General features: G+C 47.4%; 1 protein-coding gene across 1 annotated transcript in view; it reads left to right on the plus strand.

Moving 5' to 3' along the window:
- The first annotated feature begins 15220 nt into the window (after window positions 1-15220).
- Window positions 15221-17893, plus strand: part of LOC141133090 (zinc metalloproteinase-disintegrin-like VLAIP-A) — a 120232-nt gene continuing 117559 nt past the window's right edge. Inside the window, exons 1-2 of the mRNA XM_073622219.1 lie at window positions 15221-15322; window positions 17523-17605. Of these exons, the coding sequence (XP_073478320.1) occupies window positions 15286-15322; window positions 17523-17605 (120 nt within the window). The 5' untranslated portion in view covers window positions 15221-15285. The remainder of the gene's footprint in view (window positions 15323-17522; window positions 17606-17893) is intronic.

A 17893-nucleotide genomic window follows, 5' to 3' on the forward strand; every position in this document is an offset into this window, starting at 1 on the left:
TAGTTAACTGTAATAGAGAAGGTGGTGCACCATTCTGGCTGTACTGTCTGGCAGAGGAATATGAATCACAAAAATGGGTGCACAGAATTATAAATCTTTTGTGAATAGCTGTTTGCCTGACGTTCATTTTGAAAGTAGAACTGCAGATAGATAAATAAAAAAAGCCCATTAAAAATAAAATAAGCCCTCCAGTTTGAACGACAGCCAGCCTCATTCAACAGCCTTCCTCAAAGCGCACACTAGAATGTACATGCTCTCAGCCTGTCATTCAACAAGTAAGGAGAAGCGGCACAATGATGATTCCATCCAGTGGCGGTTGGTGTTCAAAATTTTTGGAGGGGTGCAAAAAAACTGAAAATTCTGAAAAAAAACCCATCAATTGCAGCCTCACTGTATCATCAAATGCAGTCACTGTCCGCTCATGGTGGCACCAGCCCCCCCGGCCAAGCATGCCCATAATATTTACAAGTGAGGCGCTACATACAGCAAGCCCCTGCAAAGTGCCACCCTAGGCCTGCGCCTTGTCAGCCTAGGCCAAGACACAGCACTGAGACAGGGTACAGACCATGAGACCATAGACAGACAGGGTACAGACCATGAGACCATAGACAGACAGGGTACAGACCATGAGACCATAGACAGACAGGGTACAGACCATGAGACAGACAAGGTACAGACCATGAGACAGACAATGTACAGACCATGAGACAGACAGGGTACAGACCATGAGTCAGTAGACAGACAGGGTACAGACCATGAGACCGTAGACAGACAGGGTACAGACCATCAGACCGTAGATAGACAGGGTACTGAATACAGACCATAGACAGACAGGGTACTGGGTACAGACCATAGACAGACAGGGTACTGGGTACAGAACATGAGACAGACAGGGTACTGGGTACAGACAATTGACAGACAGGGTACTGGGTACAGACCACAGACAGACAGGGTGCTGGGTACAGACCATGAGACAGACAGGGTACTGGGTACAGACCATAGACAGACAGGGTACTGGGTACAGACCACGAGACAGACAAGGTACTGGGTACAGACCATGAGACAGACAAGGTACTGGGTACAGACCATGAGACAGACAGGGTACTGGGTACAGACCATGAGACAGACAGGGTACTGGGTACAGACCATGAGACAGACAGGGTACTGGGGACAGACTATGAGACAGACAGGGTACTGGGGACAGACAGGGTAAAGACCATAGAAAGACAGGGCACCGTACAGACAGCATGTAGTAAGATGTTTGTACCTGCTCCTCGGTCCCCTACTAAAGGCAGCAGGAGAAGCCGGCGACAAGTGATGTTCTCTTTGAGTTCCCTGCAGTGCAATCTGGGAGTTGTAGTCTCGGCAGAGCACAGGCACCAGAGGGCCAAGTCTGTGGTGTGTCTGTGCTGTGAACTATAACTTCCGCCATGCACTGGGGCCGCCGACTTTGGGGGAAAGGCTAGGAGGACGGCGCCGTGACAGTGGAGCCTGCTATTGGATGCAGCCAAGAGCTGACTCGGACTCCGAGCCCGAGATGATGTCATCTACCTCGTCCGCGGACCGCGGTGGCACATTAGCGCAGACAGGTGCCATCAGTCTGTGTGCAGTGCCTGCCCGCTCGCCGTCCGCTCACCCTACTGGCTTGCTTGGGCACACTGCCGCGGGGGATATTTCGTTCCTTCCTCTCCCGAGTCCCACTGTCCTGTCAGGCAAATTAGGCGGCCGCCCGCGAGGCCCTTGTATGGGCAAGGCCTAATGCCGTGTACACACGGGCGGACTTTTCGACCAAACTTGTCCGCCGGAACGAATCCGTCGGATAATCCAACTGTGTGTAGGCTTCATCGGACTTCCGACGGACCTTTTCGGTCGAAAATCAGATGGACTTTAGATTTGAAACATGTTTCAAATCTTCTCGCCGGAACTCCGCTGGAGCCAGTTCCTATCGGGAAATCCGTTCATCTGTATACTGGTCCGACGGACCAAATATGACGCAAGGGCAGCTACAGCACCTGACCGCGAGAATGTTTCCAGCGCGATACTATTGCGCTGGTTCTCGGCGACAGGGTACTGTACATCTCGCACTCGCTGCAATAGGAAAAACACATTTTCCTATTGCAGCGAGCGCGAGAGGGAAGCGACAATGTCCCTTAGATCTGGTATGCATTTTAAGGGGAACCTCCTACGCCGAAAAAACGACGTGGGGGTCCCCTCAGAATTCATACCAGACCCTTATCCGAGCACGCAGCCTGGCCTGTCAGGAAAGGGGGTGGGGACGAGCGAGCCTCCCCACGTACCCTGCGGCCCCAAAGCACCTTGTCCCCATGTTGATGAGGACAAGGGCCCCTTCCCGACAACCCTGGCCGTTGGTTTTGGGGTCTGCGGGCGGGGGGCTTATCGGAATCGGAATTTAATAAGGGGGCCCCCCAGATCCCGCCCTATGTGAATGAGTATGGGGTGATCCCACCCCTTATGACGTCACAGTCCCATCATGCCTGTGACGTCATAAGGGGCAGGGTCACCGAGTGACATCACCCGGTGACCACACCCCATGCCTATATAAGTCGTTGCGCACCGTTCACACAGCATTACAGCGGGAGAGAGCATTGTGTTAACATCGGAAGAAGAGAAGAGGGAACCAGACGATGGAGAAGACCCGGGCCAACGCTGGCAAAAGAGCGTCAAAAGAGCACAAGATAGCGGAGGAGCCCAGCAGAAGAACTGGAGAGCGGGAGAAGAACCGAAGACCGGAAGAAGAGGCCGGAGAGCGGGAGAAGAAGCAGGAGAGAACGGAGGAGTCGGAAGAGACCCCGGAGCTGCCAAATAAATTACTTTAAAAACCTGTCTAGTGTGTTTTTTTATTGACACTTTTCCCCCCAGGTGAATGGGTAGGGGTACAATGTACCCCATACTCATTCACATAGGGCGGGGGGTGGGATTTGGGGGGCCCCCTTATTAAAGGGGGCTCCCGGATTCCAATAAGCCCCCCGCACGCAGACCCCGAAACCAATGGCCAGGGTTGTCGGGAAGGGGCCCTTGTCCTCATCAACATGGCACCCACTCCCCATGTTGAGGGCATGCGGCCTGGTACGGTTCAGGAGGGGGGGGGCGCTCGCTCGTCCCCACTCCCTTTCCTGACCGGCCGGGCTGTGTGCTCGGATAAGGGTCTGGTATGTATTTTGGGGGGACCCCCACGCTTTTTTTTGGTGTAGGGGGTTCCCCTTAAAATCCATACCAGACCTAAGGGCCTGGTATGCTCTTGGAGGGGAACCCATGCTGGTTTTTTAATTAAAAATTTGGCATGGAGTTCCCCCTCAAGATTCATACCAAACACAGTGCCTGGTATTGGCGGGGATCCAAATCAGATCCCCGCACCAGTGTGAACCCGGCCTCAATGTCAGCAATGCTCAGGGCCGATCCTGGCCGGGGTGCACGGGGTGCAGTGCACCCGGGCGCCACAGAGGTGGGGGCGCTGAAGCGGCAGAGTGCTCCCCTCCCTCCTCCTCTCCTTGTCCATAGGCCGCGGCTCTCTCCGCCGGTCACCGCCGCCGCTGTGCCCATCTCCCTTCCCTCCTTCTGTCAGAGGAGGAGAGCGGAACAGCTGGAGACTGGAGCGGCTGTCTCTGTGTGCAGAGAGAGACCAGCCGCAGCCGCGCAGTGACATCACGGGGGCGGGGGGGGCAGCCCGACCCCGACGTCTTCCACTTCTCCTCCTGTGTGTAACTCCGAGTCCTGCCTGCTGCCCAAGCCTGACACACTCTGTTCTCCACCCGGGTGGTGTGGCTGCACACCGTTCTCTCCTCTCCAGCTGCCGCCCGGGTGTTTTTAATTAGCCTAATGGAGGGAGGGTCTGTACTAATGTAGGGGGGGTGGTTTGTCCTGGGGGGTCTATACTAATGTAGGGGGGAGGTGATTTGTCCTGGGGGGTCTGTACTAATGTGGGGGGGTGGTTTGGCCTGGGGGGGTCTATACTAATGTAGGGGGGGGTGATTTGTCCTGGGGGGTCTAAACTAATGTGGGGGGTGATTTGTCCTGGGGGGTCTGTACTAATGTGGGGGGGTGGTTTGTCCTGGGGGGGTCTATACTAATGTAGAGGGGGAGATTTGTCCTGGGCGGGTCTGAACTAATGGAGGGGGGTGATTTGTCCTGGGGGGGTCTGTACTAATGGAGGGGGGTGGTTTGTCCTGCGGGGGTCTGTACTAATGGAGGGGGGTGGTTTGTCTGGTAGGTCTGTACTAATGGAAGGGGGCAGGTGGTTTGTCGTGGGGGTCTGTACTAATGGAGGGGGGTGGTTTGTCCTGGGGGGGTCTGTACTAATGGAGGGGGGGTGGTTTGTTCTGGGGGTATGTACTAATGTGGGGGGGTTGTTTGTTCTGGGGGGGTCTGTACTAATGGAGAAGGGTGGTTTGTCCTGAGGGGGGTCTGTGCTAATGTAGGCGGGTGGTTTGTCCTGAGGGGGGTCTGTACTAATGTATGGGGGGTGGTTTGTCTTGAGGGGGGTCTGTACTAATGTAGGGGGGTGGTTTGTCCTGGGGGGGGTCTGTACTAATGAAGGGGGGGTTGTTCTGAGGGGTCTGTACTAATGGAGGGGGGGTGGTTTGTTCTGGGGGGTTCTGTACTAATGTAGGGGGGTGGTTCTGTACTAATGGAGGGGGTGGTTTGTCCTGAGGGGGGTCTGTACTAATAGAGGGGGGGTGGTTTGTCCTGAGGGGGTCTATTCTGATAAAGGGGGGTGTTTTGTCCGGGGGTCTATACTGAGGGAGGGGTCTGCACTGACGGAGGGGGGTCTATACTTAGTGGAGGGGGGGTCTGTACTGAGGGGTGACTATAGTTGGTGGAGGGGGGGTGATACCATGTTTTACCGCACCGGGTGACACCAACCCTAGTGACGCCACTGCAGCTGCGGGCTCTTGTTTCCCCTCTCCCTCTCCTCCTCGTGCGCGCTGCTGTACTAGTGAGCGGCGCACTATGTTTCTTCCCCCCGCCTTCATATCGACCAGGGAAGAAAAAAAAAGGAGCAAAGAAGAGGATTGTGGGACATGTAGTCCCAAGAACTGGCAGCCCCACTGTGACACAGAAACTGCAGCCCACACAGCATGCTCAGCTGAATGGGAGAGAGAGAGCCAGGAGCCCGGGAAAGCTTTCAGGGAAGTACACCCAGCACTCCAGAGGGAGAGGACAGTGCTGAGGGAACACCATCAGAGAGAGAACTCTGCTGCCCTGCGCCACCAGAGGGAAAGCCACACAGCCTAGCGCCATCCCTGGCGGAGAAAGGAATGGAGTCATTGCCAGAATACAGATCTGGGCTCTATCCAGCGGAGTCGCCATGGGCAATTCAGAGTGAGCTGACTCCTGATCAGAGGAACCGTTGTTGCTGTATCGCTGGGTCTTGTATCATATCTGCAGTCTCTGACTATCTCCTGTAGTATGTCTGCAGTCTCTGACCGTCTCCTGTAGTATGTCTGCAGTCTCTGACCATCTCCTGTACTATGTCTGCAGTCTCTGACCATCTCCTGTATTATATCTCCAGTCTCTGACCATCTCCTGTAATATGTCCGAATTCTCTGACCATCTCTTGTAACATGTCTGCAGTCTCTGGCCATCTCTTGTAACATGTCTGCAGTCTCTGACCATCTCTTGTATCATGTCTGCAGTCTCTGACCATCTCTTGTAACATGTCTGCAGTCTCTGACCATCTCTTGTAACATGTCTGCAGTCTCTGACCATCTCTTGTATTATGTCTGCAGTCTCTGACCATCTCTTGTATCATATCTGCAGTCTCTGACTATCTCCTGTAGTATGTCTGCAGTCTCTGACCGTCTCCTGTAGTATGTCTGCAGTCTCTGACCATCTCCTGTAGTATGTCTGCAGTCTCTGACCATCTCCTGTATTATATCTCCAGTCTCTGACCATCTCCTGTAATATGTCCGAATTCTCTGACCATCTCTTGTAACATGTCTGCAGTCTCTGACCATCTCTTGTATCATGTCTGCAGTCTCTGACCATCTCTTGTAACATGTCTGCAGTCTCTGACCATCTCTTGTAACATGTCTGCAGTCTCTGACCATCTCTTGTATTATGTCTGCAGTCTCTGACCATCTCTTGTATCATGTCTGCAGTCTCTGACCATCTCTTGTTTCATGTCTGTAGTCTCTGACCATCTCTTGTATCATATCTGCAGTCTCTGACTATCTCCTGTACTATGTCTGCAGTCTCTGGCCATCTCTTGTAACATGTCTGCAGTCTCTGGCCATCTCTTGTAACATGTCTGCAGTCTCTGACCATCTCTTGTAACATGTCTGCCGTCTCTGACCATCTCCTGTACCATGTCTGCAGTCTCTGACCATCTCTTGTAATATGTCTGCAGTCTCTGATCATCTCTTGTAACATGTCTGCAGTCTCTGACCATCTCTTGTATTATGTCTGCAGTCTCTGACCATCTCCTGTATTATATCTCCAGTCTCTGACCGTCTCCTGTAGTATGTCTGCATTCTCTGATCATCTCTTGTATCATGTCTGCAGTCTCTGATCATCTCCTGTACCATGTCTGGAGTCTCTGACCATCTCCTGTAATATGTCTGGGGGCTCTTTCTAACAGATTCTCTAACAGATGCCCTCTCTGTGTGCATCAGAGAGACCCCCTCCAGGTCTCATTAGTGTACGCTCTTCCTGTATTTTCTTTATTGTTAAGAGATCATGGGAGGATTCCAAGGTAACAAAGACTTCTTAGGGGAGCATCTCTGTGTTTGAGTCGTTGCCATAGAAACATTTGTAAAGGGGAGGGGTTGGTAAGATGACCACGCCCACGTGGGGCGCCAGAAATATTTCTGCACCCAGGCGTCTGTGACCCTAGGATCGGCCCTGGCAATGCTTGTCGCTCATTGGGAAAGGAAAAAACATTTTTCCTTTCACGATGAGCGAGACAGCTCAGCGCTGGCTCCCGCGACGGGGCTGGCAAGGTGTCAATCTCACAGATAAAAGCAGTGAGATTGACTTCCTTTTCTAATCCCGTCGTACGTCATCACGTTCAAAATGAACGGACTTGCGATGGACTTTAGAACGGACTTTAGACCGTTCGTGCGTGGGCAAGTCCGTTCGTAAGTCCGTCGTAAGTCCGTCATAAGTCCGTCGGAAAGACCGTTGGACGTTTGATGCTGAAAAGTCCGCCCGTGTGTACACGGCATTAGGCGACCGCCTAATTTGTCTAATTAAAAAGCCGCCCCTGCATCCATAATAGGGTTGCCACCTCATCCCTTTAAACCCAAACACATATGAATTACAAAGGTTCTGAGGCTAATTTAAGGCAGATAAGGTATCGAGTGAGTTTAATTAACACCTTAATCAGCCACAGAACCTGTGTAATTCATAAGTTTTAAAGGGATGAGGTAGCAATCCATAACATAAACACGGATAGTCAAAGAGGTCTCCATCATCAGTGCGAGACAGGCATTAAACTGACCCCATAATTAAACTTGAGGGCATAGCCCATAAAGTAATATCAATTGCTGTAATTACTGGTACTCAAACAAACTGCGCCCTCCTTGAGTCCCCACCACTGCGCTCAGGAAAAAGTGTCTATTGCAGCACTTAGTGTGAGTCAAAATGTGAATTATATAAACTTATGTGAAAAAAGCTGCCACTTTAAATGTAAACTTAAACTGGTCTATATTAATTTGTAAATCCCAAAGAAATTAATATAAGCGGCGCTATTATTGGTGATATATCATACCCCAATATTCAAAGTGTCCAATCAGTGTATTAGGCTGATATATGCAATATCTATGTGTCTCCCTTTACTCTGTGAATGAAACAACCTCAAAACAAATTCAAAATTCAGTGATATAACATGCCTCAGTGTTCAAAATATAAAACCAGTGTATTAAAATAATCGAAATAACACTTAGGGGTATCACTATTAAACTGAAAATTCTTTCAAAAGTGAACTAAAATAATAAAATGACACTTGTGTGTGTCACTATTAAACTGAAAATTCTTTCAAAAGTCCATCATATATAAAAGAAGAGATGCATCCGTAAAAATGTCCATAGAAGAGAACACCGTGAAGAAGTGTGCAAATTGCTGAAAAAATGTCCACCAAATCACACATGCCAGTGATTCCTCTCCCTCTGAATTCAACACTCACCGGATGAATATGCCTCACACTCTCGTGTTTTGGCAAAAGCGCATAAGACACTGTATACAGTGTGCTCAAACTCCACATTCCATCCGACTCAGTGTCATTTCATTCCATATGTAAATAAAAAATGTGCACATAGTGTGATCAGGGCCGGATTAGCCACAAGGCCACCGAGGCCAGGCCTCGGGGCGGCAGTGGTGTAGGGGCGGCGCCGCTCCTGCAGCGACTTCGCGGCCGCCCCCCCTTTCGTGCTGCCCATTACAGTCTATTATGGGCACCAGTGCCCATAGAAAAGATGGCCGCGAGCCGACCACGCACCGGCCGGGCTCGAGAAAGCTCGTAAGCGATCGGCCGGGCGGCGCATGCGCAGTAGCGTGATTGCGCCGCCCGGCGCCATTTTTGAAAAAAGTAGAGAGTAGCTAGTAATGTCAGCGGTGCGGCGGTGGGGGAGAAAGATGACATCTCTCATTGCCCGCACCGCTGTTCCACCCTCCTCCTTCTGATGGCAGGCAGCATGGCAAGGGACATCCCAATCTGGTGGCAAGTAACATCCCCATCTGGTGGCAGGGAGCATGGCAAGTGACATCCCCATCTGGTGGCAGGGAGCATGGCAAGTGACTTCCCCATCTGGTGGCAGGCATAGTGGCAAGTGACATCCCCATCTGGTGGCAAGTGACATCCCCATCTGGTGGCAAGTGACATCCCCATCTGGTGGCAGGCAGCGTAGCAAGTGACATCCCCATCTGGTGGCAGGCAGCGTAGCAAGTGACATCCCCATCTGGTGGCAGGCAGCGTGGCAAGTGACATCCCCGTCTGGTGGCAGGCAGCGTGGCAAGTGACATCCCCATCTGGTGGCAGGCAGCGTGGCAAGTGACATCCCCATCTGGTGGCAGGCAGCGTGGCAAGTGACATCCCCATCTGGTGGCAGGCAGCGTGGCAAGTGACATCCCCATCTGGTGGCAGGCAGCGTGGCAAGTGACATCCCCATCTGGTGGCAGGCAGCGTGGCAAGTGACATCCCCATCTGGTGGCAGGCAGCGTGGCAAGTGACATCCCCATCTGGTGGCAGGCATGGTGGCAAGTGACATCCCCATCTGGTGGCAGGCAGCGTGGCAAGTGACATCCCCATCTGGTGGCAGGCAGTGTGGCAAGTGACATCCCCATCTGGTGGCAGGCAGCGTGGCAAGTGACATCCCCATCTGGTGGCAGGCAGCGTGGCAAGTGACATCCCCATCTGGTGGCAGGCAGCGTGGCAAGTGACATCCCCATCTGGTGGCAGGCATGGTGGCAAGTGACATCCCCATCTGGTGGCAGGCATAGTGGCAAGTGACAAGAGATGGTGGCAAGTGACACGCTCCGGGCTCCCAATGATTCTGCATTATGGTGAGTTGAACTATTTCAGTTTATATTACAATGTAATGATAGAAATAATGTGTTTCAATCATCCTGACACCATAACAACCATGGTGCCGGAGATGATTGAAGCACTAACACCAGCCATTGCCTTGAAAATTTTTAGTCTGTACAATTAAAGCCAGTTATTTTCAGTGTTCTCGTGTGTGGAGATATGTTTTTAATTGATCTATTGTAGAAGTCATCGATAAAGGACGTGGTGTGTGTGTATGTGTATGTGTATGTGTGTGGGGGGGGGGGGGGCGGCATTGAAGGACCCGGCCTTGGGGCGGCAAAGGGAGTAAATCCGGGCCTGAGTGTGATACCGTAAAACACCACATTTATTGAACTTTAAAACCTTCTATCTTCTTCCGTCAAATGGCGGTGACTTGAATTGTGGCCTGAAAAGCTGCAGACACCAGGCTGTTTACATGTGCACTGTAAATATCAATTGCTGGCAAGATAAACCGCCAATAAAGCTATTGTTTGTTTTTATGCATGTATTTATATAGGATACGCTTGGTGCACATGCACAGGCAATCTTCCACATGTAATACATATCAGTACGAATCATATGCAATAAATTACATTTTCATCCCAAACCCCAATCTGTCAACTGTCTCATTTAAAGTCCCACCGCCCCTTCTTGTTTCTCTGAATCTGGGATGGAGGTACTACCCCGTGCCTCACTCAAAGTCCCAAACCTTCCATTGATACATAATTAAACTTGAGGGCATAGCCCATAAAGTAATATCAATTGCTGGCAAGATAAACCACCAAAGCTGTGACAAACTCACAATGATCTTGTGGGCAATTCTTGTGACGTCAGAATCTCCTGAGAGTAGTGGGAAATGCCCCTGAGTAGCCTTTCCTAGAGTTCAGGCCCCACCCAGTCACCTCATGCTTCCGTGGCCAATTGCAAAGAAGCCATATAAATTCCCTGTTTAGGTAGACGACCACAAAGATGCCAAACTTCCAGCAGTCAAGGCTCCCTTTCCTTAGGGGGAGGGGTCAAGGGGCCTTCATGATTGCTGAGAAGCTTAGGCATAACTTAAAACATTATTGAGACAAAAAACCTTGCCCCCCAAAAAAGACACAGAGACTACTTTAAGTTGGATGTAGGGCAAGGCCACAGCTTTATTGAACTTACCAAATATAACAACTTTAACAAATACCACATAACTATGCCAGTCACAGTTATACCGTGAGCATCCATAACATAAACACAGATAGTATAAGAGGCCTGTCTCCACCATCAGTGCGAGACAGGCATTAAACTGACGCCGGAATTATACTTGAGGGCATAGCCCATAAAGTAATATCAATCGCTGGCAAGGTAAACCGCCACACGCTAGTCAGCGGTACACTGACGAGTGCCCCACCGCAGCCAGCGCCTTCTCAACACCACCAAGGAGGCCTAAATTGGAAATGTCGAGGCCAATATCATTTAAGTGGACCCCATCAGATCTTAGCAAAGTGCGTAATGCAGAGCGCATAGTGGATGTGTGTTTGTATGGGACAGACTGGAGATGTGTGATAAGTGAATAAAATCAAAATGATATGGTACAAAATAGTTGCACATAATTTGTTTGGAGTAATATTAGTGGTATTGAAGAAGATACCAATATATTAAATATATTAAAAATATATTACAAATCGATGATGAGGGTATCTTCTTGGTATCTTCTTCGATACTACTAATATTACTCCAAACAAATTATGTGCAACTATTTTGTACCATATCATTTTGATTTTGATTTTATTCACTTACCACACATCTCCAGTCTGTCCCGTACAAACACACATCCACTATGTGCTCTGCATTATGCACTTATGACCCCTATTTATTTATCTATCTACTTTCTATCTAGAACGCTCTGATGTGGACCTACATGGAGCTAAGGAGAACTAACTACCCTCCACATGATATGTCTCTCCACTAGCCACCGCTTTCCATGTGCATATGTGTTTGTACAGACTGTTTCACCTTTTAAAGCTCTGATGAAGAGGTTATCCTCGAAACGCGTCAGTAATTCTTTTAGCACTTGCCCCTGTCTGGGCATGTCCCACTTGTAACACTACGAATGTACATTTTGTAACCCGCCCCCCCCTTTACAAAACATAGTATGTTTATACTCCTTACATGTATGTATTTTATTGCTTATGAATAAACTGTATGATGCGATGCCAGTGTCTGATCACGCGCCTTCCATCCATTTCTCCCACACTGCATGGGCTTCATTTGCAGTTAAGTGTCACATAATGTGCTAGTATGCAATGCACTTGCACTTGCACAATGCACTGCAAGTGCACTTGGAAGTGCAGTCGCTGTAGATCTGAGGGGGACATGCAAGGAAAATAAAAAACAGCATTTTAGCTTGCACATGATTGGATGATAAAATCAGCAGAGCTTCCCCTCATTTCAGATCTTCCGCTCTGATCTACAGCGACTGCACTTTCAAGTGCACTTTCAGTGCACTTGCAGTGCAAAGTGGATTTGCCTTTAGTAAATCAACCCCTATATCTTTACTTTGTAGGGGAGTCAGAAGAAAAAATTTTGATCAAGGGTTTACTTCCTCTTTAACAACTTGCTTACTGGGCACTTAAACCCCCCTCCTGCCCAGACCAATTTTGAGCTTTCAGCGCTGTCGCACTTTGAATGACAATTGCGCAGTCATACAACACTGTACCCAAATAAAATTTGTATCATTTTTTTCCCACAAATAGAGCTTTCTTTTGGTGGTATTTAATCACAGCTGGGGTTTTTATTTTTTGCTAAACAAACAAAAAAAGATGGAAATTTTTGAAAAAAAAAAATCATGTTTAATAGTTTGTTATAAAATTTTGCAAACAGGTAATTTTTCTCCTTCATTAATATGCACTGATGAGGCGGCACTGGTGGGCACTGATAGGCTGCACTGATGGGCACAGATAGGCACAGATAAGGCGGCACTGATAGGCACAGTTAAGGCGGCACTGATAGGCACAGTTAAGGCGGCACTGATGGGGACAGATAAGGCGGTACTGATGGGCACAGATAAGGCGGTACTGATGGGCACAGATAAGGCGGCACTGATGGCCACGGATGGGCAGCACGGATAGGCGGCACGGATGGGCGGCACGGATGGGTGGCACGGATGGGTGGCACGGATGGGTGGCACTGATGGGTGGCACTGATGGGCGGCACTGATGGGGGGCACTGATGGGGGGCACTGATGGGTGGCACTGATGGGCAGTGATGGGCGGCACTGATGGGCACTTATGGGCACTGGTAGGTGACACTGATGGGCACTGATAGGTTGCACTGATGTGGGTGCTGATGGGTGGCACTGATGTGGGTGCTGATGGGTGGCACTGATGGGTGGCACTGATGGGTGGCACTGTGGGCACTGATGGGTGGCACTGTGGGCACTGATGGGTGGCACTGTGGGCACTGATGGGTGGCGCTGATTGATGGCACTGTGGGCACTGATGGGTGACTCTGGTGGGCACTGGTAGGCAGCACTGCTGCCTATTGCTTTGAGTTATAAGATCGCCGTGTTCGGGACTGATGTCCCGATCACGGCCGCCGGTGATCGGGTTTTTTTTTTCCTCCACACGCTGTCAGCGCGAGGAGGAAAAATAGCCGATTACCGGCTCTGTTTACATCACATGATCAGCTGTCATTGGCTGACAGCTGATCATGTGGTAAGGGGTCGGGACCAACCCCTTACTCTGATCTGTGATCAGGCGAGTCTTATAGACTCGCTGATCACCGAGCGCGCCGCGCGCGCCCTGCAGGGGGCGCGCAGGCCGCTCGTGCACGGGACGACGTCAATAGACGTCGTCCCGGCAATTTAGATCCGCGCTGTTGCCGTCATTTGGCAATGGCCCGGATATGAAGCGGTTAAGCTACCCAGAGGCACCCTCTCTCTCCTCCGTCTTTTACCCTCCTCTCTCTCATCCCCCCTCTCTTTCAGCGCCCCCTCTCTCTCACCCGCCCTTACCCCATCTCTATTTAATTTAATTTGTTCTAATAAAAAAAATTGTGTTTTCATTTTACTTATTCCTAAAAAAAGGCCCACCAAAATCCTCAGCACCAGGCCCATGATGCTCTTAATCTGGCCCTGTTTCTTTATAACACCATGTACCAAGTTTGTCCACACATGCCTTATTCAATCTCCCTCGTGTGCCAAGCCCGGGGCGCTCTGTATCTGATGAAAGCTTCAAGGTTCTAGCTTTTCCAGAACTCCTTTCTCCCATAAGGCTTCATGTACATGGGACATCGTTTAACCTCTCCTGAAGGATTTAACTTGACAGCTAGAAACCGACATCTAAAAACGTCCGTTTAGCCGCTATTACATGCCACAGTTAGCCGCGTTTGCGTCTAGATACGTTTTTTTTTTGCTAAAACGAAAAACGTCTGTAAACAAAATGCTACTAAACGTGAGTTACCGCGTTTACAGGCTGTTACAGGCATTTGGCGTTTCAAATACCTCTGGACATCTGTCCTGAATGCATTTTTTTGCGTTCTAAAAAATGCTTCTAAACTCAACTGAGAGTTGACCCTGTGTACATGTACTGATAAGATAACATAGAGGAGAGTTCAGGGGCAGTTGAAAAAAACCTAAGGCCTCATGTACACTGCTGCTGGTAAACGGACGTTTAGGAGCACTTGGGCGTTTTCAGCTGCCCCTGTTGTTTCTAGGCAGTTGAGTTTAGAAGCATTTTTGGAATGCAAAAAAATGCGTTCAGGACGGATGTTTAAAAACTAGATATTTGGGGGCACACCTTTACATTAAAGCTGGTGCAGCCATAAGACCATACAATAGAAGAAAAATATTACAGCGCACACATGCAAAAAAACATTCACCTCCAGCAAGGCTAGTTTAAAAACACCTAAACATTATCAAAAAGACATTTTCAAAAATATGGGGATTTGGTCACACCATATTGCTATATGGTGCTAAGCCCACTTACTGCGACAAAGTACCCCATGATTACCCCATGATTAGGACGGATGTTCAGAGACATTTGAAATGCCAAATGCCTGTAACAGCTTGTAAACGCATGTAAAGGCGGTAACTCACGTTTAGCCGCGTTCACAAGCGTTTTTCATTTTTGGCTATTTTGGAAAAAAATTTTTTTTTTTTAAGCACTTCTAAATGCAAACGTGGCAAAACACAGTTAAACGCGGCATGTAAATGCGGCAAAACTGACCTTTTAAACGTCGGTTACTATCTGTTAAGTTAAATCGTTCAGGAGAGGTTGTAAAAACGTCCCATGTAGCCATGAAGCCTTATTGTTTATATAAACTTTTCACATTTACCTTCATTCGTGTTTGTAGCACCAAATTGGAAACAAAAATGCTTTGTACCAGAAACGTGATTCTAAGGGACAAAGACTCAGAATTAAATTTGTAGTTAATTTGTTTTAACATAAAATAACATAAAACACGTAGTTAAACATTTTGTTTTAATGTTTAATAACACCTTCATTCCCTACCTTTTTTTATATTGTATATAAATTGTTTAAATTGTATATATACAATTTAAAGGTGTTTTAGTTTTTCTGGCAATGAAGACCTCCGTCACGGCATTGTGTAGGAACACAGTGTGACATTGCTTGGGGACAAACACCCTGTAATATTTAGACAATGAACCTGTTTGCTTATCAGGGTATAAATTAGAGAATCCCAACTAGCTTTCTTCACAGCCATTTCCCCACACACATATACACCTATTGTGTACTCCTACAGCTGCTATCCTAATATCCACGATGATTCCACTGGTGATGTTCATCCTCCCGGTCATAGGTGAGTTTATCATTTTGTTTCATATTTATAAAATAAAATGAATTCCTAGTGTGTCAGGGGTCTATGGAGAGGACACCAAAGCAAGTTTTGACTATACCTTTGCCAGCCACATTGGATTGCTTACCCTTCCTCTACGCTTCATACCTCAATCCTCTCAGCCATTACTTCTGTAATTACCATGAAATCTACATAACCTTACGTAACTTAGAGGAACATTTTAATGGCAAGCTGGTGTCCTCAGAATACTGCCTTGCAGTACAGCAGAGCATAAAAAAACATTTTAAATACGCTCATAAATGGGCACAATGTACCCATAAATGACGAGAGATGTTTAAATGACTGAAACATTGCCACTGCTTTCAAAAACACACAAAGAAAGTCCATGTACTCTCATAGGTGACCTCTGTTTAAGTAGAAGAGCTGTTTGTTTTCATAGAGGAGCACATACATACTTTGGCAAATGTAGCCCTTCATTTCACATTGTTTCCCCTATGTTTGGGTGTGTGAATGAAAAGCCTTTTACTTTATCATGCTTGAGGCTGGATTCACACTGAAGCACGGAGCGGCTTATAGCAGGGGTCCGGTGCGTCCCTGTTCACTGTTTTAGGTCTGATTTCAGCCCAAATGTTTGGCTGAATTCGGGCCTGAAACGGACCAGAAGACGCACAGGACTCCTGTGCAATTCACACCGGAGCTGCTCCAGAGATGTGTGAACGGGCTCCATAGAGAGCCACTCACAATCTCCTGACATGCGAATTGGATGCAGGGAAACCTGCATCCAATTTGCAATAGTGTGAACCCAGCCTCAAAGTTTTGAGCATGACTAAATGGGAATGAGCTGTTCTGTCGTGGACCTAAAAGTGTACTTATACCAGTCAATTTAAAGCTGAATTCCAGGAATTCAATCACTTTGTAAGAATTGAATTGAAGGCACACAATGAGTTAAGTCCAAGGAGCATGACATCCCCTGTGCTTATTTCTATTATTTACATTTGATAGGTTTATTGCTCTGCTGGAAGACACTTCGGGATCTGATAGGAGAGAAACAAACACCTATGCACACATCTCCCCTCTGCTGCCCATTCACAGAAGCCTTTGTATTTTGTGTATATGTTCACGTTATGCCAAAGCTTCTGTGACTCGTTGGGAGGAAGAGAAGGGTGGGCACAGCAGTTTCAGCGTCTCTCCCATTCAAGATGCAGAGCTCAGAAGGATCGGTGTCACTTTTCCAGAACTACAGCGATAGCTTTCTCCTGGGAGTACTATAAAGCTGTTATAAATAACAGAGCTAAGCCCAGGAGGTGTCATCCACCTCGCTGGACTTAACTCATAGTGTGCCTTCATTTTTTTTTTTTTTTTGCAAATTTCTGGAACTCAGCTCTAATGTTCGTAAAATCCGCTCCGATGATCATTTCTCTAACTGACTTCCCTTTCCTGAATGAATGGAAGGGGGAAGGGAGGGTGTTGCAATTCCTCAATACCAGGATAAAAATCCTTTAAAAATTTCCAATGTTTTTTGATAATGTTAAAATGTAAGGTGAAGCTGAATGAAACTTGGGAAAAAAAATACTGTATATAATATGTATATATATATATATATATATATATATATATATATATATATATATATATATATATATATATATATATACACACACACACATCTACATACAATTGACTGCTTTATTGAAGAGCATGTTTACACAAATCATTTTCAACTCCTTTATTAAATCAGTTGTATTTTCTGAAGTACATATTCGTTTCTAATACAGTTGCATGGATTTTACGAATTTGCCAGGTGAAAAAATTGGCAAGAATTATTTGGTTTCCGGTCAACTTTTGACATTTGCCATGTTAATTCCTTCTTAGCAGTGTAGCTGATATTAACGACTCTGGTAGTGGTTAAAAAATAAGGGATAGCAACTTCCGCACATAATGTAGTATTTATTATCTTTTATTTTTAGTCAGAGAGAAATATATAAATGTCTTCAGCCTTTTCAAAAGCTACATCATTAATATTTTTTTTATTATCCTTCTCTTCTCCATTTCCATATGCAGAATTATTTTTTGTCTCACTAAATGTTTTTTTATAGTAAAATGAACAATAATAATAATAACAATAATAATAGCAATAGTAGTAATTATTACAGTTTTAATTAAAAAAAAAGGTTAATATGATCACTTATCATTTGAACTCCAGGTCTACATGCGCTGCCTACAGGACAGAAATACAAGGTTGTCATTCCACAGCAAATCCATGCACTGTACAAAAGTGACACTAAGGTAAAACTATTATAAAAGTATGATAAAAATGATGTGTTAAGATATCTATATGTACACATGTTTGTATACAATCAAAGATCTGTCATTAATTCAGAGCTCAAAGGAATACATCCAAGAGGTGCTGGGACTTTAATGCTTATTAATACAGAGTAGTAAAGGGAAAAGGCAATCATTTGAAGAGTGCATTGGCTCTGAGTAGACGGCTTACATGCAGCCAGGGCTAACCCCCCCCCCCCCCCCCCCGTGTTAAAGCCCTGGTACCACTACACTACCTGACAATCTGGGTGC

Source organism: Aquarana catesbeiana, linkage group LG03 (assembly GCF_042186555.1).
Source record: "Aquarana catesbeiana isolate 2022-GZ linkage group LG03, ASM4218655v1, whole genome shotgun sequence".
Lineage (NCBI taxonomy): Eukaryota > Metazoa > Chordata > Amphibia > Anura > Ranidae > Aquarana > Aquarana catesbeiana.